General features: G+C 36.4%; 1 protein-coding gene across 1 annotated transcript in view; it reads right to left on the bottom strand.

Annotated features, from left to right (window-relative positions):
- Nucleotides 1–23,704, bottom strand: part of dok6 (docking protein 6) — a 48,830-nt gene that overhangs the window by 2,857 nt on the left and 22,269 nt on the right. The window contains exons 3-7 of the mRNA XM_056737842.1: nucleotides 19,319–19,433; nucleotides 14,351–14,470; nucleotides 11,446–11,635; nucleotides 11,124–11,262; nucleotides 10,010–10,118 (exon numbers count right to left, since the gene is read on the bottom strand). Coding sequence (XP_056593820.1) covers nucleotides 10,010–10,118; nucleotides 11,124–11,262; nucleotides 11,446–11,635; nucleotides 14,351–14,470; nucleotides 19,319–19,433 — 673 coding nt within the window. The remainder of the gene's footprint in view (nucleotides 1–10,009; nucleotides 10,119–11,123; nucleotides 11,263–11,445; nucleotides 11,636–14,350; nucleotides 14,471–19,318; nucleotides 19,434–23,704) is intronic.

A 23,704-nucleotide genomic window follows, 5' to 3' on the forward strand; every position in this document is an offset into this window, starting at 1 on the left:
CTTAATAAGGAATATTCTTATAAGCTTCCCATAATTTATCTTGAGAACAATCTTATACTTTGTTTTAAGAACAGATTTGGGAATCCAGCCCTCAGACCCTTTCAAATATTTTTGGAAAATTAATAATTATATTCATAATGAGCCGTTCTGCAGTAAATCATTTTAATTATTTTTCTAAAAAAGCATGATTTCGTCCTTTCAAAGAGCTAAAGTGGATATGACCACATGAAGCACATTTTCTACCTTTAGCTTTGTGAATTGGTATTCAGTATTAGAAATCCACCTTCCAGCTGAGTTTAGTTCCAGCTCCGCTCATCTGAATTGTCTAATCAATGCTGTCAGTATTTTCTATGAAGACGGAATGGAATTTAACCTCTGCAGGAAAGTTCTGTGACAGGACTGACATGATTCAAAAGCACACACCATGTCCTGTCATCCAGATGTCACACTTTTGATGTAAGTGGATTTGTGGCACTATGAAACCAAGGACAGTCGACTCGGAGCGCCACTTGTCCTGCATGCTTGGTAAACATGTTATGCTTCTGTGGCCCCAGAGACCTGCCAACAGAGACACCAACCACGTGTGTGTGTGTTTTTCCATCACCTTGGAAATTGCAGTCAGGCTACCGTGCGTGTGTGTCCTGCACCACGGATGATCCGAGATGGCAGTCAGCTCAACAGGTTGAAGGAAATGAAGCAACAGCAAGATAAACAACACTTGGGTAACACTACACACGCACTCTTACACACCGAACCTCGATATATCCAATGCTTTCAGTCTCCACATTGTATCACTTTCTTATTACAAAGACAACACAGCATACCTGAGGAGTCAGGAAACTATATCTTTATCAAATAGTGAGAGACAAGCCATGATGAAATATCAGATTATAGCCTCGAGTATAAATCCATTATTTATTTCATCATATATAGACCGTTTCATCAGACGCAGGCTCGCCTGTCCCCCAGTTAACTTCAGATTTGTGTTTGGCTAGTGTCTAATAATATGACTATTTATATTTTATTTAATTCATGTTAATATTAATTTACATACTTATTTTATTGTATAAGATTTTTATTAAATAAACGATTTGTTTAATATGCTTATTTTATTAAAAAAACTATTGTTGAATGGGTCCTGTAGTTCGGTCGCATTTAAACAAACTGTATGGTACATTGACATCTAGGGGTTGAGCTTGGTATCGCAGTCTAAATTAAAAAATTGGAGAGACCAGTTTAGCCAAGTAAAGGTTGGTTACTTATTTTTATCAGACATAATCTAAAGGCACTCCATTGTTTGTGTTAAGATGAAACCGTCTATAAACTGCAATACGAATATGAACTTTATTTACACATTTTATTGTGTTTTGTTTTCAAAGCAATATAATAAGAACCACCAGCAAATCAGGCAAGCATACCCGATCAATAGACAACATCATAAATCTTATGATGTAACATCCTCAGGAAAAATTTACTGATTTCCATAGTCATTAGCATAGAGTCCCAAAGTCTGACAAAGCATTTTTAAACCATTGAACGAGAAGCACACACTTTTCTAGAATACCATTACACATGCTCAATGTTAAAGGGATAGTTCACACCAAAATAAAACTTCTCTCATCGTTTACTGACCATCTTGTCAATTTAAACCTGTATGACTTCCTTTCTTCTGCAGAACACAAAAGAAGATGTTGGTAGTTGAACAGTACCCATTCACTTCTATTGTATGGACACAAAACCAATGCAAGTCAATGGCATAGTCACTGTACGGTTTCTCCTTCAAAATATCTTCTCTTGTGTTCTGCAGAAGAAAGAAAATAACCAAAAAAAACTACCAAGTAGATAATTAAAGAAGCAACAATTGTAAAGCCTTGCCTTTATCTATTCAGCTTATAAGACGAAGCTTAATACTAAAATATTAAACACCATATGTGAGGCCCAATATAGATAAGAGTCCCTCTTCTGCTTTGTGTCTTTAAAGGGATAAGATACACCAAAAAGTGCGTATTGATTTATTTTGAAACGCGGGTATCTTCCAACATTTATTCTAAGTAAAACCATTGACAGAAATGCCGCTGTGTTTGACTCACCAATTTCAACTGCGAACAGCCAATTGGCCAACACCATCAGTTTCCACCACAGGGGCTCGAACAAACAATGGCCAACGAAGAAAACAGAGTGACAACCTCTCGATTCTTCTTCATTAGTTTCTGTGAAAAGTCAGAGGCCAAACAGGGCGTTTCACTTCTGTGCCTCGCTTCCAACAAACTGGTCTTAAAAAGCAATGCCATTATAGCGCAGATCTGTTGCTCTGAGTTCTGGCCTGATTTCACAGAGTAGGACAAAGGAAGGGATGAGCTGGTAAACAAGCACATTTGTTGTGTGCAAGACAGCTCCTGCAGCGCCGGGGCTCTGGGTTAGAGCACAGCTGTCACACGAGCGAGCAAACATACAACACACACACACACGTATGTACATTCACAGCCACGCCAGGCTCAGGTCGGATCTAACCTGGTGGGACGAGATGCGCTCACTAGTCTTACTTACCAGAATCAGAAGAGAGTGACACAGAGAGATTCAGTCTCCTTTTGCATATAAACCCTTTATATATATTATATATGTAAATACTGTGTATGAAGTATAATAATATGGGCCATATATGGGAGTTTTGTTACGTATGGAAACTGTATAATATCAAAGGTACATATTTCAAGTAAAAGTGCTGCTCATTTTCATATTGTAATTTTAGAAAGTTTTGGAAAATTCTTCCGCTCCCCAACTTTTGTCACCACCGGCACACCGGCAATATATTATTTTATTAGGATTATATTTACATATTAAGATTTGATTTAAATCTACTTTTTTTAAAATTGTTGCTATTTAAAAAACAATTCCACATGTAAATCAACAATAGTTAAAATTTTTAAAGTGACAATATTTCAAGTGTCATTTATGAAATTTGTTGTATTTTGAATCAAATCTTTCTTTGGAAATGGCATAAAATTGATCATGCAGGATACATTAGTTTATATATACATTGACCCAAACACAATCATACCATCTTACCTGATGGTTATGCTTTATTTTTGACAAAACATCTCATGTTTCGGTCATGACACACACAATTTTAGTATTAATTGTAATGTTTTGGTAGTGATCACAATATTTAATTTGCACAGCTGAATCAGACTTTCACTCATTTTATGTTGATACGAATAACTAACTATGTGGCACATACGCAGCCAGACAAACATCTGACAGTAAATATCTAATAGAAAACATACAGCTCGCATACTATATCACTACTTAAACATACTAAAATACTAATGATTTGCATAACTGTACAGAGTTTTGTTTATTTCCACAAATAAATGATTAAGAGTCCCTTTTTCTCACCACCAAAACAATTTTTGTCACTACCGAAACAATGATACCCAGTGATACGTGTCAGTCGTGACTGTTTGGTAGTGACAAAGATAGCTAAAGATGCTAATCAGCACATGGTTAGCAAGCACAGTTCTGAACAGATGTAAACGCATAAAAACAAAATGTTATGAAATAACTAAAAAAAAAAACATGTTTGGTAGTGACGTTCCTTAAAGTTCCACACAGATTTTTCAGACTTTTATACATTTTACGCTTACTGATGCAATAAATATTACTGTGGGGTTCAAAAGATGATAGAAGGATCTTGTACTTTTAAATGTGTTTTTTTAATCTGGGACAGCTGTTTGCACAAATTCTCTACAATGTCCCATTTACAGAATTTGTATTAAACGCCTTCGTTTTTTTTTTTTGTAAATTAATAAAAAAAAAAAAAATTAATAAATAAATTAAAATAAATTATAAATAAATTAATTTGAATTATTTTAGTACACAGCACTCTGGAATACTTGATACTGATTGGATAGTCGGGACATTCCAAGGTCAGTTATTCCCCCATAGTGACTGCTCAAAACTCACAGTCGTCTGGGTACTTAAAACCAGGTCGAAAGTAAACAGGTTTTGCTTGCGGAAGATCTGCATTCATTACAAATGAGCTAACACAATATTTAAAATGAATATTTAATAAATAGAAAATGATGGTGGATGCAGGAAACAATACATTTACACAACACCGTTTTCAACTAAAAATGTAAAATTTTGTGTTTTGGCTGTTTATTTACACTGCAACCCGGTCTGAGTGAGCCATTGGTTGCAATTTGCGATCTCACTGCTAGATGTCCCTACATTTCATACACTGGACCTTTAACTCCAACATCACTAATATATAAAAAGGATGATGAGCAATGTTTGTACTGCTCAAGATACTGAGATTTATTATGTTTCTCCAGCAAAGTGAAGATTTACTGCACCACTATTAACCGTTTTGTGGAAAAATGTGCGTGTGCAGAGTTTCTTTACAAAGTAACATAACAAACTAGCCTGGCATGCATGATACAGAGTTTTTAGTCATTTTGAAAGTGTCATCTTTACACTAAACTTTTCAAAACGCAAAAGAAAAGCCTTTCCATCTTTATTCCAACATTGTTTTTTAAACGAACCCCGAGTCAAAAGTTGATGGAGAAGGTAGATTAAAAAATACAAAAATAACCAAACAGACCACGCTAACCACTGGTCCAAAGGCACTTTAGGATTTTATTTTTATTTGTTTTATTTTAAAATCTTATGTACATAATTAAATCTTAAATACATTACATTTTGATTCTGTTATATGTTCTGTTGTATTTTTATTCCAGCGTTGTTCAAGTCATCTGAACTTGTCTATATGGACACCACCCATCAGCCCACTTCAACATCAGCATTTAGCATTTTCTCAGTCTAGGATTCTTATCCAGTCATAAATTGGGTTAATTATAATAGTACGATAAGAAAGTGGAAAAAAAGACATTTCCTTAATCTCTATAGATAAGTTGGCTACCAAACAAATGTTGGAGACATTGTGCAGATAAACTGCCTTAAACAAAGGCCCGTCTTTTCCAGTTCAATTTAAATGACTGAAAGTGATTTTTCTCGGACTTGACTTAAAAAATAACGTTAACATTTTTGCATCAGTTAATTTACATCTAAACAAATCTCAACACACATGTTCTCTGAAAGTCAATTTACATAACATTAAGGCTGATCTGCTTACGGCCCTGAAGGCCATGGTCATCGAGACAGAAGCAGACTATAGAAGCAGAGACGGTGTTACGCAAAATACTTTTGTTTTCCAAAATCTTCAATTAGGTAGTTAACAACATGTCGATGAACTTCTTTCAACCAATATTTTAGGTAAAAACATTTGTACATGTTAACGTGTCTGTCAACACAAATGTAATGACCTTATCTATTTACACTATTCAATTAAATATTCAATATCTTTGACAATACTTCTTTAAAAAATTGTCAGGTCCCCATGTTGTTGCCTATTTGTGCAATTTAGTGTAGACTGATGCTTTCCACTGAATATTTTGAAACATTGTACATACTGTAAATATTCAGTCTATCTATAGCAAAGCTGTAATAATTCAACCTATTATCAGCACAAGGTTAAGTACCGCTGGTTAAAAACTTCAAATGCAAAGCTGTTCTCTTCTCTATGAGACCCGGAGAAAAACACATTTCTGCAAAGCAGCCTACGCCTACTCATGTTGTGCTAAAGGTAAGATTGGGCGCGCACACACACATACCTCATGTACAAAACCTTCAGCAGTGCACAGAAGTGGCTAAATCAGTAGAAAACTAGGTGCAGCTGGTCAAGAGGACACACACGGGACCAATCAGACTTATCAAAGCACTCCAGAGTGTTCCCAAGACCTGAGACAGCACTGCTGTACTGTGTATTTGAGTGTGTCTGCCTCCCGCCCCAATCCTCCGCTAAGACTCTTTATATCATCATGCTTGGGCTGGATTGTGATGTCTGGTAGGGTGGCATGCCGATTAGCTCTGCTGTATTGATTTCCGAATCGAGAGATGGTGTGGTATGTGAAGATGGAGATTTTGCAGTGTGTGTTTATGGACTGAGCGTTCAGTCAATTGGTTTGAACTTGAACAACCTTGAGCGCAGGTGTCCTGGAGAGAATGTGTAATTGAAGGAACATGTGTCTATAATTGTATTTTTATTTCTTTCTCTCTTTCGTTTACTCTTTCTGGAAGACAACAGTTCATTGCTATGTTAATGTGTTTTTGTTTAAGTTGTCGGAGCAATTATGCTACAAATGATTATGATGCAAGTTGAGCTTGTATAACTGAGGGCTATGCTGTTTATCTGTAGTGTGTTAAATAAAGCATGAAAATACTTAAAGCTCAGATTAGTGAATCACATTTAACCATGTTTTTTTTTTTTTTAAGTAAATCCGAGAACTCTTGAAACAAATATTTCACATTCAACAACATGGTTGAAATGAGAAACTTAGAACAGGTGCAATGGCATCTGGCACTTTTCGTAAAAACAACTTTTTTTTTGTAATTTGAAGAAAGAAGAAGAAAAAGGAAGATCCTCAACCCCCAACAAAATGCTAATACCTCATACTAAATATTCTGTTATTTTTTATAGGGTTAGAAACTCTTGTTGCAACCTTGTTAACTCCGCAAAATTTGACTATACAGTTTAAAACCCTGATTTGTGTGATATTGTTCTTTTCGTATTTAATAAAATACGATTTTATCATGATTATATTTTCATATTATTTAATAAAACATTATTTCAAAATATTTTTCACAGCAAATGAATTATATATTAAAGTCATATTTCAAAGTAACGGCATTGTGTCCTTTATACAGTCTAAGGTCAGGAACACACTTAATTCTATGTTAGATCATAATAATAAACTTGATAAAAGTGACATATTCTCCCCTACACAAGAAATCACATTAAAAAAAAATGTGTTTCAAGTGTTAGAGGGGAAGGAGGTGTAATGGGAGTGATTCATTTGTAACATGAATATGACTCATATTACATGAGTCCGCAAATCCTCACCTCCTGACTACAAATTCATCTTGTGACCAAATGCAGGCTGCCAGTTTAGACCTTGTGTTTTATCTGTCACCTGAGCTGTGATCGAATTAACATCACCATAACAGTTTCCAGACATCATTTTTCATTCATAAAAGCCTAGGAAGCCATGACGTTACCAGCCAGATGAACATATGAACAGTATAATTACCTTTATGCTGTAATGTTTATTGTATATTTATACTATGAGGTTTTAATTATACTGTAAATACATACAGGGATGCATACATCCATATAAGGATAATACGTATTTTAATCTTTTAAACAATATTTACGATCCCTAAAAAAATACATTTGCTCTTGTTAAGCCATGTTAAAATTATATTATGGTGATATAAAATAACATTTTTTCAATATTTAAATTGTAAACAAGAGTTTGTTTAAATTGAAACATAGCCTTAATTTTAATATTTTTTTCATACATTTACATGATGTTACAAACTAGTGAAAAGAATCACATACTGTACTGTTTATTATGCTTATAATTACATTTTAGTTATATACTGACTCATATACAGTTTGGTATAGATTTTACAGAAATATCCTTTCTTCAGGCATGAATATTTAACTTCAATTTGAATGAGGTGAGCTGTACATTATATTACTGTATAAATCAAACAGTAGGTTGTTTCGTTGCCTGCTGATTAAAAAAAAAACTCAGATGCAGAAAAACATGTTATGCTGTATTTACAGCAGGTGGCCAAGTTCTCTATTCAGCACAAACAGTAAAGAGCGCGCTACTGCACAGCGTAGATCTTTGTATATTTTACATATTCCTCTTACAGGCTCTCAGTTACTCTAAAAAAAACCAAACACACCGTCCTTCAACATGGTGATGTACTTCATTTATTTATTGAAAAAAACATTCTGCTGAATTTGTATTTCCGAGGGAAAGGCTAACATCTCAACAATGGGAATGCCACAATGATGAATGAGATACAGGTTTTAAGGCCGGTTGCATTAGAAGCAGATACATTGAAAGCCAAACGGCCTCCAAACATTCTTTTACTGATCGGTGATGCAAATATTGTGTTATATTTGACAACAACTGTTCTGTAAGCATCCATTGATGTAAACAGCATGTTTAAACCTCCTGTTTATTTTTGGGAAGATTATGCATGTTACAGTTTACCCAAATGTATTGGATTTGTTTTGCCCATCTTCATATTGCTCATATGTCTCTGTATGAAAAAATGCAATGAACACTGAGGGTATCAATTCTTCACAGTATTTCAGAAACGAATGTAAGTCATGGGTTCAGAACAACATGAAGGAGGTAGTTTAGTTTTTCTTTTTAGATAAACTATTCCTCTGATAATTAAATCATGCATGTTGTTCTTAATGACACAAGACTATGTCCTGATAAATCAGACACAAAGCCCATGTGGCATCCTGTTATTGCTTACCAGGCAGATTATCTCATCTCTTTCCCAGCAGATGGTCACATCATTTCCCTAATGCTACATGTGTCTGGATCACATGGACATAAGACCCTGTCGGTTAATACACTCTACTAATCCAACACTCAAACCATTAAAAAGAGCCGGGGAAAATCAATGGCACATAAACAGCAAATAAAGTAGATGGAGAATAATCTCACATAGATGTGCCACTAAAGAGGATGTACGGGTACGTGAGCAAAACAAAATCTACCAAAACAGTTTTTTTCCATTAAATGAAAGTTAATATTGACTATTCACTAAATAGTGAAATTGTAAAGTCAAAATATTTATTAGGCGATGACTTCAATTCCAGTCTGTTTCTTAAAGGGATATTTCACCCAAAAACTCAATGTCAGTGACCAAACAGGTCTCACTCCCCATTTATGGAAAATAAATATGGGAGTCAATGTGGATGAGATCTGTTTGATTACAGACATTCTTCCAAATATCTTCCTTTCAGCTCAGCAGAACAAAGACATTTTTAGAGGTTTGGAACAATCTGAGGATGACTAAATGATGACAGAACTTTCCTTTTTGGGTGAACTGTCACTTTAAACGAAGCTATTATAAGTTGTTTGCACGAGCAAGCGCCCTCTGCTTGTATCTTTTGTATGCTTGTTTCGGTGTTACCTAGCAACCAAAAGAGAAAAACCGGCACACCTCGCGTTTTCGAACATGAAAAGCGCATTCTGATCGGCCCCTTACTTTTTCATTTAAAAAGATAAAGATTTAAATAGATATCATGACTTATATCATTATTTATTCATAAAAAAAAAACATTTGAATAGATATCATGCAGTATACATTATTTGTTTATTTAAAAAAGATACCCGGTTAATATCATAGCCGCAACATGCCGTCCATGATAACCGTGAAACACAAATCGGATACCGTGACAACCCTGGTCTCCATCCACTTTCATTGCTTGACAAAATCCAAAGTTGACATTTTCTTTGTGTTCCTCGTAACATGAACATCTTACACATTTAAAAAAACATGTGAGCGAGACTGTCTGAACTGTTCCTTTAAGAGTGATGCAATTGATACCAAAAATCTCGTTGCTAAGTGGAAAATAAAGCATAAGGTTTCCATGACACAATTGCTTTAATTACATAAATACATACTCATCAGCTCCTTTATGCAAATCAGCTCCCTATGCCAAACACATCCTTACTGCTAATTCACCATCACTATGGAAACCTTCTGCACTTAATTCACGTTCACTTAAAGTATTGAATTAAATCCCCCAGTCTGATTTTTACTTTGCCTAATGGAGCATCACATTCACGCCTCTTTCCCAAACACTTTGTATTCAATGCCAGTATTAGATAAATTGACATAATGTTATGACATATATGCACAACAAACGTGTTGCTATCTTAGTGCTATCCTCAAAGCACATTGATTTACTAGACATCACAGCTAAATCCAGGCGACGGGAGGAGTCGCTCGCCAATTTATAAATGTACTCAGTGGAGCCCAAGATGAAATCGTCACCTATTTAAGTACCATGGACGTTTAAAAATGGTGCTTTCACTGAGCTGTGGAGTGGGAAGGAGCTCTGTCTCACCTTGGTAATTGCAGATGTCTCCCACGCTGTTCTGACGCGTGATGTGATGCCAGTAAGCGCTTCGCGGGAGAGATATCGACTTTGTTAATGTGCTCTCGTTCGGAAGAGTCTGTGAGGCAGAGCGGAAAATCATTGGGTTACATTGGTTATATTTCCAGTCAAATCATTCAGATTGGGTTTACGCTGAGTTTCAAAGACCGACCCCCTATAATAAACAGTGGCCCTCCATTAGGCTGTTTTGATCATTATACTTGACAGGTGGAGTGTGATGTCTTTAGGGCCTTTTAAAAAGAAGCATGGCAGTACTATTAATCATGGCGTTTTGTAAATTTGAAAGAATAAGGATCCACCAAGACTATTAATGAGACTCTAGGTAGATTTTCAGAGCGAGAGGCATTTTTGGCAGGTGTCCTGCGTGGCGAGATCTAAGCGGAGGGCCATATGGTCAAGTCTCATCGGCTTCTACTCAAGGCCTCAGCAAAGATTCGCAGCCAACAGAGCACTTTAAATAGTTCACATATAGAAGAGCGAGCTCAGAAAAGATTTGCTTTCAATCATACGTACTAATAATAAAAACAGCGGGGTCGTAATTCAAGGAAAGCCAATGTAAGGTTGTGACTAATGTTGTGTAGCTTCAACAATTCATTTTCCTAAGCACCTGTTTGCACTATAAAGATGACCTGATCTGTAACTGAAATGTAACAATATGAACCATTATTAAAGTAGCAAAAGTTCATTCCTGAAATATATGACATGCAAGGTAAAGTAAACAAATCATGTATCACTTGGTTTCAACAGTCAAAAAAATAAAATTACATTTGGGGTAAAAAGCCCCCTTAAAGGGATGGTTCACCAAAAAGTTTAAATGTTGTCATTATTTATTCACCGGAATGTCATTTAAAACGTGGAACACACGAGAAGATATCTTGAGAAATGTGGTTTTGCATCCATACAATGGAAGTCAATGGGGGCCAATGCTGTTTGATTACCAACATTCTTCAAAATATCTTCTTTTGTCCTTTGAAGATGAAAGAAAGTCATACAGGTTTGGAATGACATGAGAATGAATAAATGATCATTTTGGTTGAACTCTTTAATCAACGTTGAGGCATACCTGTGAGCTCTTCTCCATCTCCATCATCATGCGTTCATGCTGTTCGGCGATGGAAAGCGTTGCAGAATGAACCCTCTGATAGATCATCTCACCTTCTCTGGTCTGAAACGTAAACAAGCCCTCTCCTGTATCGCACATCCTGTGAGAGCACAACACAACCAGCGGTTAAGCAATTATTGCTTTCTTTTGTTCTCTGTGTATTCACGTTATTGTCCTAATGGGCAGAACAATAAGGCAACCCTTTAAGATTTGTTAAATGTTCAGCACCTACTGTACATCAGCTAATCGATAGCCACAGCAGCATGATCGGATGAAAACATACCTCCCGGATTCAAACGTGAACCAGGTGGAGTCTCTGCCGTATCTTCTGAGGGAGTTGAGCGGCCACATGACCAGCTTGACTCTGGCGTTATGGATGTCCCACAGGTAGATGTTCTCATGAGTGATTTGCATTGTGCACTCTCCGTAGATGTCCAGGTTGGGAGTCGGCATCAAGTAAACGTGAAATCTCTCTGGAATAGAAGAATTGTGAGTCATATGCGCTGGGAAAGAAATGTCAATGCTAAATTAAACAACATCAAATGAATGAATTAATGAATTACTCGAAATGCAATAAAACTTAAAATAATACAAATTAAATAAGGAGCTATTTATTGCATTAATTGTTGTGAGCATTTGTATTTAGTCATTTCTTTTTCTTTTTTTTTTTTACAATTTGCACTTTGAATCTATCCAAAATCCCAGGAATGTACATTAAGAAATAAAAACGCATTAAAGGAACAGTTTACTCAAAGATGAAAATGCTGTCATCATTTACTCAAGTTGTTGTTTCAAATCTGTATTAATTTCTTTGTTCCGATGAACAAAGCGGAAGATATTTGGAAGAATGCTTGTAACCAAACAGTTATTGGCCACCATTGAGTAAAATAGTGGGAAAAATGTATATCAATTTCTTTGTTCTGTTTAACACAAAATAAGATATTTTAAAGAATTTAGGAAAGCAAACCATTCTGGGGTACTTTTGACTAGTATTGTATTTTTTTCTACTATGATAGTCAATGATAGTAAAGGTGAACTGATTTGTTACAAGCATTCTTTTAAATATCTTGCTCTGTGTTCATCAGAGCAAAAGAAAATACAGATTTGGGACAACTTGAGGTTGACATAAACTCTATGTATGGGTGTACTGTCCCTTTAAGATTTTATTCTTAAAAAAACAATGAAAAATCTAATTTCTATAAAAACATTTTTTTTAATTAATTATTAAATGATAAGATAAAACCCACAAATAAATAAACAATAAGGAGCAGTGTATTGCTTCAATTATTGAGAGTATTTTGTATTTCAAGCAAAGGTATTTGTATTTGTACCAGTGAACCATGCAAAAACCCCAGGAATGTGCATAAAGAAAAACATATTTTGAAAACTTGCTTTTCATCCGTACTTCAAAATCGGAGAGTGTACTTTAAGTTAATAACAAGATTGGGCACCCCTGCTGAAGATCAAAACATCCAATTGCCAAAACAACAGAATTTAGAGGAATTGTACTGACATCTGTTACGAAAGCAATTAGTTTTCTTCATAAAAGGGTAAACTGTTCCTTTAACAGGTCTGAAAAGGTTGTCAAGCTGTGTGATTGACATTTCTTTTTAATAATAATAAAATGTCCGTTTAACTCTCATATTTACACCGAGATAAAACCACATGAAAATGTAGCTTTTATTTGGGCAGCTAAAAGATTCTGATCTGCCCAAAGATGACAGAGTACTAGAGGTTACGGCTGAATTTTGAAAAAACATCCCAAGCAAGTCATCTAACATGAATATTATTTCGGTCGGACTGTTTTCCATTTTTGCAGACGTGGCCCTTACAATCCACGAAGGTCAATAGATTGTTGCCATAGTGCAGAAGAATAAAACTGATGGTGAGTGTTTCTTGAGCCAACCATAGCTGGAGTAACCACACCATCTCAATTAGCTCCAAAAAGACAAGGGTGCTCTTCATAATCCAAATTAATAGTGCCTAATTATACTTAATGCTTCAAAATAAGCTATGTGTCTCTCTGGAGGCACAGGCGATGTAATGTGGGGCTATTTTAGGGATTGTGAAAATTAACTCTGATTTAATTATCGAAGCTCCACGTTGGAGAGGTCTAATTGAAACCCGAATGGCAAACTCTGCAAGTTATCCCTCGGCCGTCGAAATGATCATTTTCCTGACCTCTGACTGATATAATCGCATACACATTGAGCTCTCGTTATGAAAACAAATCGATATTCGCCTGTCATTCGTTAAAAAAAAAAAATATGATTGCACTGTATAGCGCCTGCCGTGGCTTAATGCTCGAATGGCTCAGCAGCACTCGGAGATGAACTCATATTGATTTTCTGAATTATGTTCAAAAAACAATCGCACACGCAGACACAAGGACAGTTTTGAGTTTCTTTTAAAGATCTTGGGAAGACATGCAGCCTGTGGTTGTTATTGGTGATGCACAGATCTGTTCTGATTCACAGTCAGCAATAGTTAAGATAGTTCATGAAACTAAAATAAAAATTCTCCCATCATTTATTCATTCTCATGTCATTCCACAGCTTTATGTCTTTCTTTCTTCTGCAGAACACAAAATGAGATATTTAGAAGAATGTGACCAAACAACATTGGAACCCAATTTAACTTCAATTGTATGGACACAAAATCAGACATTTCTCAAAATATCCCCTTTTGTGTTTCACAGAAGATATTTATAGGCTTTTAACCACGAGGGGGAATTTAAAATGATGGTGTAATTTTTATTTTTGGGGGAACTATTACTTTAACCAAGACCAGTGTAAAACACTTCTTTACCATTTGCATTGTTCACACTGATGTAACATAAATGACCAAATGAAATTCATAAAAAATGCACTGGTGAAACAATTTTGTAAGATCCTCTTCTCTTAACCAATTTCTGGACAAACGGCACGTAGAGTACATTCATTTTGGCTTTCTGCACCATAATCTCATCCATCTCTATGACAAGCTTCATTATGAGTTGATGCTCTGATGAACGGCAGTGGCCATTAGCGCTTAGTGAAGAACCTTGGCCCGATCGGATCATTTATAAACATGAGAACAGACCTGGAGGGTCTGTGTTTAACAAACACATTTGGTCCCTGTAATAGAATCATTTAGGGAGTACAAGAAGAAAAATCACCCAGAATGCCGAGCTCTAATTGGATACTGACCGTTCTGTTCCCTCTGCACCCCTGCTGCTAACAAGTCCGGTTCTCCCAGGCTGATGTCATTAAGTCGGCTACCCAGACACTCCAAACACAATAACTTCCACCACTCCTCAGCCTCCAGCTCTGCGAACACACATCCATATCATCATGTTTACATGCAAACATACAGCCGGGCCGCAGAGAGCAGCTGGTGGAGAGAGAAATGAGTGCAAGAGAAAAACACATTTGCAGATTTGGCACTAATGCAAAGGAACAAGTGAGTTTATTGACGTGGTCTAAAATTAACACATTTTAAGCAATAAAGGTGAGCAGAATTACAGAATTATGCTGCTGGGTCATTTTAAAAATGTTTGGACACTAAATATACCAGTAATGATGCTCAACCTCTCAAAGAATAAGATCAGAAAAGCAAAACCAAAAAAATTCACATTGTTATAACTTATTTATACATAGTCATCATATAAAGTAGGGTAGAGACATCTCTAAAAACTACTGAAATCTGTTATAGTTTGTATTCTTTTAAATCTGAATTTAAAGTTTAGCTTTTTAATGAATTGTAAAGATTAGTATGTTGTAATAAGTCCTTCTTTGCTTTAAAGACATGCAGCATGCAGGAGAACACGCATTATATTGGCAGCCTACTGAGAAATCTTTACATTTCAAGGGACAGTACGACCAAAAATTTAAATTTTGTCATCATTTATTCACCCTCAGGTCATTCAAAGCCTGTATATTACTCTTTTTCCTGTGTAAAACAAAAGAAGATATTTTGAGAAATGTCTCAGTGGTTTTGTGTCCATTCAATGGAAGTCAATGGAGGCCAATTGAGGTTGTTTAGTTACAAACGTTCCTCCGAATATCAAATATTCAAAATATAAAAGAAAGAAAGTCATTCAGGTTTGGAATGACATGCGGGGGAATAAATAATGAAATAATTTTTCTCTTTGGTTAAAGTTCCATAGCTTTCAGTTTATTTCTAGCTAAAACCCACAAACACCATGCATGTGTTTATGTTGTTTATTTGATGTGTTTGTTTCTTCATTGTATCCTCAATCCTTCAAAAGCCTCAGGTTAATCTACAGGAACCTCTTAGCAGCAACATCCTAATGAGCAAAACACCGCAAATTAACATCCATTCAAAGAGCCTAATGCAGTTTAACACTACGACACAAAGTGAAGGAAGCACAAATCAAATGACGCCAGTAAGCGAGCGCCGTCCACACTCACTGTGCATGTGACACGGCTATGAAACTCAACATTATGAGATTAGATTTGTATAATTACATGCCAAGTAGCTGTTAACAGATTTCTGACCTTGTCAAGATTGTGTTTTTCTTTGCGGCTTGTTTGAATAACAATGAGTCTGCTTGATTTGTTGCCATATACGTATATTTCAGCAGCGGTTATTGAATCCTAAAATGAATATGCGCGTCTGCATTTGAACTTTGCCTGCCTACAAATAGTGAATTTATGAAATTCATTGGAATCAGTTTGATTAGTAAGTAATGCAGTTAACTGAATAAAAATAAATAAATTGACAGCATTGGTATAGCGTCTACACTGAAATAAAGGATTTTTGCTACTTTTGCTACTATTTACTTTGTTTAAAGAGATAATTCACCCAAAAATGAAAATTCCCCATTCACTCCTACACAATTTTTTTCAGATTTTCCCAAAACTTTCAAACCCGTTAAATCAACAGAATTATTTGTCAAAAGATGATTTTTTACGTTTAGTCATCTAACTTAATCCATTTAAATTGGGACTACATGAATAATTTGTATTCTGTTACCATAAAATTGTTAAAACTAGCCACAGGATTTCCATTTCCCAGCATGCTTTGCATAAGACTGCATTTAGATAATAATTTTCTTGATCAATATCGTTTTTAATGTGTTTTTAACTAAAGAGAAACACTTTCATTTATCTTTGACATTGAAGAGTTTGTTTTATTTTTGAGTTTCATTTGAGAAGGAAACCATTGAGAAGGGAAGTGCCTTTGCGGGAGGTTACGCTTAAAACATGAATTCTGTTGATTTTTGTTAACTTAATATCTTATTGAAAAAGCCAAATAAAAATAGCATGTCACATTAACAAAAACATTTTTTAAGTTAACAACTTAAATCAAAATGCGAAACTTACATACCGTTGTAAAGTCATGTTTGTTTAACAAACCTAAATCGGCCAACATGAACATGAATAAACTAGTCTAAGTAAACATAACTTTAACCGATTTTTTTCAGTATAAGCTGTCCACTACATTCAGTCTTCAATAGTACGTTATAATCATCTTGACAAATAATTACATTTAGAGAAGAATGTTTGAGCACATCAGATTCAACACCTTGCACAATCCCCAAATGCCTTGAATTCTCTCTTTATCTATCCTCTGCAACAAAAACAAATCACTGTGCACTTTCTCCATTTTTCTCTGTACAAGCTTGTCACTGGATTTTTTGCATGGCCTCTCTCCTGAGACGGTGACCTTTAAGTGTGTCTAAATCCACACACACTTTTGGGCCCACTGAGTGGAAAATTGGATAAACAAATACTTCATCAGCATGGCAGACCCTCAAGTGCTCAGGCGGCTATGTGCACAAACACAAAGATGCCCAGCGGAAGGACCCAACTTCACAGCGCAACCTTCTCACATGCTAATGGCTCGCTGAGAGGACAGGAAGTGATGAAGGGGATGAACAGTAAGGAGAAAGTTAGACAGATAGGACATAGACAAATAGTGACCGAAAGTGAGAGGACGACAGGATAAAATACAACAGGCACAACCTGACAGAGTCAGAGGGAGGTGAGGAAGTGGATGTGAAGGATCACGGGAGGTCGGGTTCCTACATGTGGCGGACATGTGAGGGACACTTGCTCCATATGGCAGGGGTTTGTGGGAAACGGGAAGTTCGAGCGAGGGTGGTTTGTGAACATGTACCTGTGCCAAAACTAAAAGAGCCACAAGCAGAGTTTAGCGCAACACACACATACGCACACACATAAGTCTCCTCTCAACATTAATGCTAATGTGGTTTCTACCACAAGGACAACAAGGTGAACTTATTCAGCAGGGCACATTAACAGCAGGTCTTATTAACACAATGCTGTAGAAGTCTCCGAACGAGTCAGATAACGCGACTCGGACCAAAGACATCTTCCCTCAAACCGCCTTGAGGCACGTTTATATCCTTTTTTAAGCCCAGCTCTTCATTTATGCCCTGTGCCCGCTCAGCCCGTTTCACATTAACATCCTGCCTCGGAAAGGAGGGGGAGGAGAGCTGGGGATGGGGAGGTTATTGTGGCAAATGGATTCAGGAGAACATTCCTCGCCTCCCTCCGGCAGTTCGGAAGACCCCGGAGGTGCTAATGATATCCCAGCGGGTTCACCGTGCCGCTACCCCTGTGCTCATACACTCCATTGCCTTTCCTTTTACTTCCTTTTTCCTCTCTCTTTCTACCTCGAGCTGCCCTGCTGATCAGTGGCCTACCTGGGAATTCTGCCTGACAGCAAATTTAAAGGCAAAGGACAAATTCAGCGCTGCAAAGACAAGTTTTCCTCTTGTTAACAGAGATATCTCTGTCAAAGGAGCTCAGTAACAACATGTTTTTGCTCAGAACATTGTGAGGTAGATTTGCTAATCGTGCACCTTGTCAACGTGTGGTATTTCAATATAAACACATCCGTCTTACTTATGAAAAATCCGCAATTGACCAGTATAAGTCAATGTTAAATGCACTAAAAACGATTTGCAATGACATTTTAAATTACGCAATTCTTTTCCGCAAACAGCCCTTCTTTTATATGCATACAGCCATGTAAAGAGAGCATTCCAAATTTCGGTTAAATAAGCATTTCTAGAAGTATTTAGGTCATTAAAGTCCAGTGTCTGTTGAATTTCAACAAGATCAAACCTCAGGAGTGACAAAGCCTTCTAACAATAACGTGAAAGACTGACAACATGACAAGACTGTGACATGAAAAACTGTGATAAATGCAATATCACAAAAAAAAAATTCCTACACATATTATTTCCCTGCACAAATATTATTGTTGTATTGCTTAATATGAACTTCTGAAGAAATATAGAGCATCTTTATTTTTGACCAGTCTCTCCAGTTTTCATTTTCTGCAACTAAATGCAAATAGAAACAATATTTCTATTTTAAATTTGGAAGAAACATTGCTTAAAGCAAAACTAATAATTTTACCTTAACACAAATTAAGAAAACTGAAAAAAAATTCTAATTTATTAATTTTTCACAGCTGTGTTTAGTTTTTATTTTTAAAACAGAAACGTTTTTATTACTTAATCAGTAATTGAATTACTTAAGTTTGCTTTATTTTAGTAAAACTATATGATAAATGTTACTTTTGTAATTTATGTAAATATTGTATCTTTTTAAAAAATAATATTATTTACCCAATATGGTAAGTAGTTTTTTGGTTGCAACTTCTGTCTGAGAGAAAGCTTTGATCTGGTTTTGACACGGCCATCATTTCACAACAAAATTCTCAGTGTGAAAGAAGAGAAAACACATGGGACAGTAGACTGTCTCTGCCGCCAAGACAGTAGTGAGTAAAGCATCTCATTCAAATTTCAAACGTGTTCGTGTGTGAAGTATATCTTTTTTTTTTTTTTTTTTTTACTGCTTCTCTGCCTCTTGCTTGTGGCCATTTGTTATTTCTTCCTATGAAATAAAGAACCTTCCTTAAAGAAATCTACTCTGTAAATCCCACTCGTCTCTTTCAACATTTACTTAAAATGTAGACTTAATGTTCTGCAGCACATTTTCTAGTTTCAAGGTAAAAACAGTATAAATCAGTAAATGAGTAAACTAATACCCAAGTACCTTGTGAAAATCAATACTAAAGGATATTGAAATGTAGAATGTATTTAGCCCTTCCGGATCTGATCCAGTCTTCTCTCTGTGGTGAAACTATAAGGAAAACTTTTCTCATACAGTGCTTACCTGACTCACAGGCAAATGTCTTTGACATCTCGTCGCAGAAAATAATTGCCACCGCATGCTTTTTAGTCTCTCGGGGCATTCGGGTAATGTTCTTGATGTTGTGGAGTTCAGTTATCTGCGGAAGTAAAAGACAAAACTCATTACTGAAATTAACGAACTCAAGAGAAGCAGGAAACAACACAAGAAGGATGACACTGAGGTAAAGTGGTAACTGTTATCTGAAAACAAAATGATTTGAAATTACTGCTGAAAAGACAGCCCACTCTTAGCTTTTATCACACTAATGACAAAATTTATTAGCAAGGATCATCAAGAAACTTGCAGCAGAGTTAAAGTATTCACTGTTACAACAGATGAGACGCAGAGCTGAGCAGAGATGTTTTGCACATCCATTTTGGAACGTTCTGCCATGTTTAAGAGCGTTGGTTCTTAATTGGGTAAACATTTCTTCATTTATTCTGGGTTATATCAAGTGAACCAAATCAGTACCAAAATCCTTGATCATAAATTCAGTACGAGAATATATATGCTTTAAAAAAAATTACAAGGCAATAAAGTTCATCTAGCGCTTCCATCTGCTTAAGTCTGACATCCCGCTCACCCGCTTCGGTCCGACCGCTCTATCGGATGCCATAGACAAATAACAAAAAAAGATAATATACACTCATGACATGATGTAAAACTACCAAAAAACCCAATCTTAGACTTACTATCCATAACAAAATCCCTGATGGCCGGACACCGATTCATTTTCGTACGAATTATTAAAATATTCATGTTATAGATTCCTGAGTTTGGAGACTGTAGTGTTCACTTACACGTAGTAAAATGTGTGATATGAATAATCTGTGCTCATAAACATCTTTTTAAATAGTTTCTTCACTAGAAATGAATATCGGCTTGGTCCCGGAAAAAGTATTCCTCATGTCACGATGTAAGTGGATATATAGAACGAAAGATTTGATGGTTTGGCAGAATGTCCAACGTGATTCAGGTGGCATGTAGTGGATTTACTAAGGGTCCATTCACATTTCGAGTCTAAAACCACACAGCCGCTTTGTCTTTTTTCAAAGCGTTTGGGACCTTGTGCTCTCCTGGGGTCTGCCATTGCTAAGCAACCATGGGCCACGCTTGCCACATGACCTGTGCATGTGCGCCATTCTGAAAAGTTATATTTTCATCTTGATGGGGAGCCAATAAGGCTATAAGGAATTTGACTCCGTCGCTTCTTATTTGAGTGCGTCTACATTTAAAAATAAGGAACTTGCGTGTGCAAAAGACACAACATGTGAACGGTCCCTAAGTCTTAAATTTGTGCTTCTTTCTGACTGTCAAAGACTCAAAACTGCTCCAGTCGATACAAACTGTATGTTAAAACTACTGCATGTTGAGTCCAGTCATTCTGTCTCCCCAACTTTATAATCAAAGTTTTTAAATATAATGCCATCTACAGTACTGGTATCGTCCTAATGTATCATGGTATCACATTGCTTTCCCCTGCTCTCCAGTGATCCTAATAAGACACAAGACCCATTTTAGCTCTTCACCCAACTGCTGTAGAACATGAAGAACAAGATTAATGCTGTAATGAGATCTGTCAATGCGGATAGACACAACTCATCATTCTACATTTCTACTGTAATTTCATAAACAAGAAAATCAGAAGGAAAATGTGTTTCCGGATATCCTTTCGTGCAGTAGCCTAGGTTAAAATAATGAATAATATGACATAATTAGGGATATGACTAAGCTGTCACCATAGAAAAACAGCATAATGTAATTAGAATGAATGAATGCTGATATTGTTTTGCAGTGACTGCTGTTTAATTGTGGTTGAGGGAGGGATCATCATCGCTTTATTAAATGACAGCGACTGGTAGAAGAGTTCTAAAAAGCAGAGGGTGCTCACCCTGTGGTCTATCCGGGTCCTTATCCCCCAAGATAGTGACGGGGACACTATACTGTAAAAAGCACCGTCCTTCGGATGAGCTGTTAAACTGAGGTCCTAACTCCGTGTGGTCATTAAAGATCCAATGGCACTTATCGTAAAGAGTAGGGGTGTAACCCAGGTGTCCTGGTCAGATTCCCTCCACTGGTCCTCGTCAATCATGGTCTTCTAATAATCCCCACCCTCTGAATTTGCCCCGTATCTCTCTCCTCTCCACCTAAAGCTGGTGTTTGGTGAGCGCACTGGTGCTGTGGCTGCAGTTCCATCATCCAGGTGGATGCTGCACACTGGTGGTTGAGTATAGACCCCCCTTGTTAAGCGCTTTGGGTGTACAGCAATACACAATAAAGCACTATAAAAATGCCTCATTCGTTCATATAAACAAGACGTTGTCTTTCAAGATTTAGATTGTCAACACTTCCATGATACACAAAGTTACCTTAAGGAAAAGAATTACTCAGCTTATGAATACAGGTTATGTGTATTTGAGGGTTTTGTCAGGTACAATTTAATGCATCATCTAAAGTCACACTCCTCAAAATAAAAAAAATGTATTAAAAAAATCAAGTTCACCAACACTTCCTCGGAGTGTTAAAGTTGCATATATTTGTAGTCTAGACAACAGGCAGACACTATACCTCACCTCTCAGTTTTGCCAGAGGCATTTCTGTGTTTGTGGATATATGTTTGCCTGTGGCAAAAAGTAGGATGTGTTTGCATTTGTATGCGTTTGTGTGCCTTTAAATGTTGTTGAGTGTGGGTTCAGGGATAATGAATCTTAGGAAGGGTTTGCTCAAGGCTTAGAGATAGAGATAACTTCTCCAGCTCAGGTGCGTCACAGTAAATGGATGATTCGTCACGGAGCAATGAGCATCTACCACAAACTGCTATCGTTAATTGTTTAAGTAAAGAATAATATTAAATTCATTTTACAGTATATGAAACACTATACATTGTGTGTAGATCAGATGTATGCTGTACATTCACACTGACTATAAACTGGACCAAAGGCATTAAAGTCTGACTTTAAAATGTTCATAATGGAACAGTTTCTCTGTGAATCCCATGAACTTCGAATACTGACAATGTGCTAAGAAAAGGACACTGAACATGAAATCAGAACCCAAGGCTATGGCATAATGTGAAAATCAGCCAATTTAGCCTCTTTTCCAACAAAAGTTCAAAAGTAAGACAAAGCAGAATCTGCACAGCGCCGTGAGACTATAGAGACGGATTGACTACAGCCAGACACGGTTTCAGCATCTTCGCAAACACAGATAAGCTGGCTGTTGCTTTGTACGGCATTCACTCATCTCCCTCATGTCTAATGAGTAAGCTTATTAGAAGGCTTGTTAGAGTCGATAAAAGCACGTCCCCACAATGCAGCAACATCAAACCGCAGTGTCACGGCCCTAATCTACAGCCGCATCTGCGCTCATTATCCCAGAATGTTCAGCACGTTCGCTGCCACGTAAGATCATCCGCCATCGCCCTGATCATAAGCTCTAATTGGAATATTTTCAAAGGGCTTAAGGACAGGAAATGGATGTAATTCTTGAAATTATTCACATTAAAGGAGTGTCCGGGTCCTGGGCGGTGCGATTGGAAAATGCCCTTTAAATGGAATTTTACTCTGCGGTGGAAGCTATAAACTTCTAATTCACATATTTCAGGAGGATAGTAGATCATAATAGAAAATAGATTTTTGCAATCAGGAGTCTATATCGGTTACACCATAGAAATAATCGAAAAATAATCGAAAAGGGATAGTCCACCCAAAAATGAAACTTCTTACGTCATTTACTCTATATCAGTATCATGCTACTTTTATTTTAGTAAAGAACATAAAACATCAATTATTTATTGTGGCAACTGAATGTGAATCCTAGACTCCTGTGATTGATCCATCTATTTAACCCCATTCAATTGCCAAGTTTGTGGTGAACTACTAACAATATTTCTCCCAAATTTCAAATAAATATATTGTTTTTATTTGCGTTCATTTGCAGTAATTGAAAACTGGAGAAACAGGTCGAAATAACAGAAAATATGCATTGTATTTTTCAGAACTTAAATACTGCAAAGAAAACAAGTTCATATGTACTTTTAAGCAATACAAATATGTATACATGCATTTACGTTCAAAATATTTTTTTATGTGATAACCTTAAACCTTATCACAGTTTTCATGTGTCTTTTCATGCCGTCGGATTACTTTGTCACTTCTGAAATTTAATTTTGTTGAAATTCAGACACTAGCCTGGAATGTCCACTAGGGCTGGGACGATATATTGTGTAATTTTTATGCTCAGTTTTTCAATGAATTACGATTAAATGCTGCCACATCCAAAAGCCAGAGGGCTCGCGCAGAAACTCAAAATATGGGATACAGAAGAAGAACGATTTACACACGTAGTTCCAGAAAATAACATTGGTCA

This window comes from Triplophysa dalaica, chromosome 23, assembly GCF_015846415.1.
Source record: "Triplophysa dalaica isolate WHDGS20190420 chromosome 23, ASM1584641v1, whole genome shotgun sequence".
Lineage (NCBI taxonomy): Eukaryota > Metazoa > Chordata > Actinopteri > Cypriniformes > Nemacheilidae > Triplophysa > Triplophysa dalaica.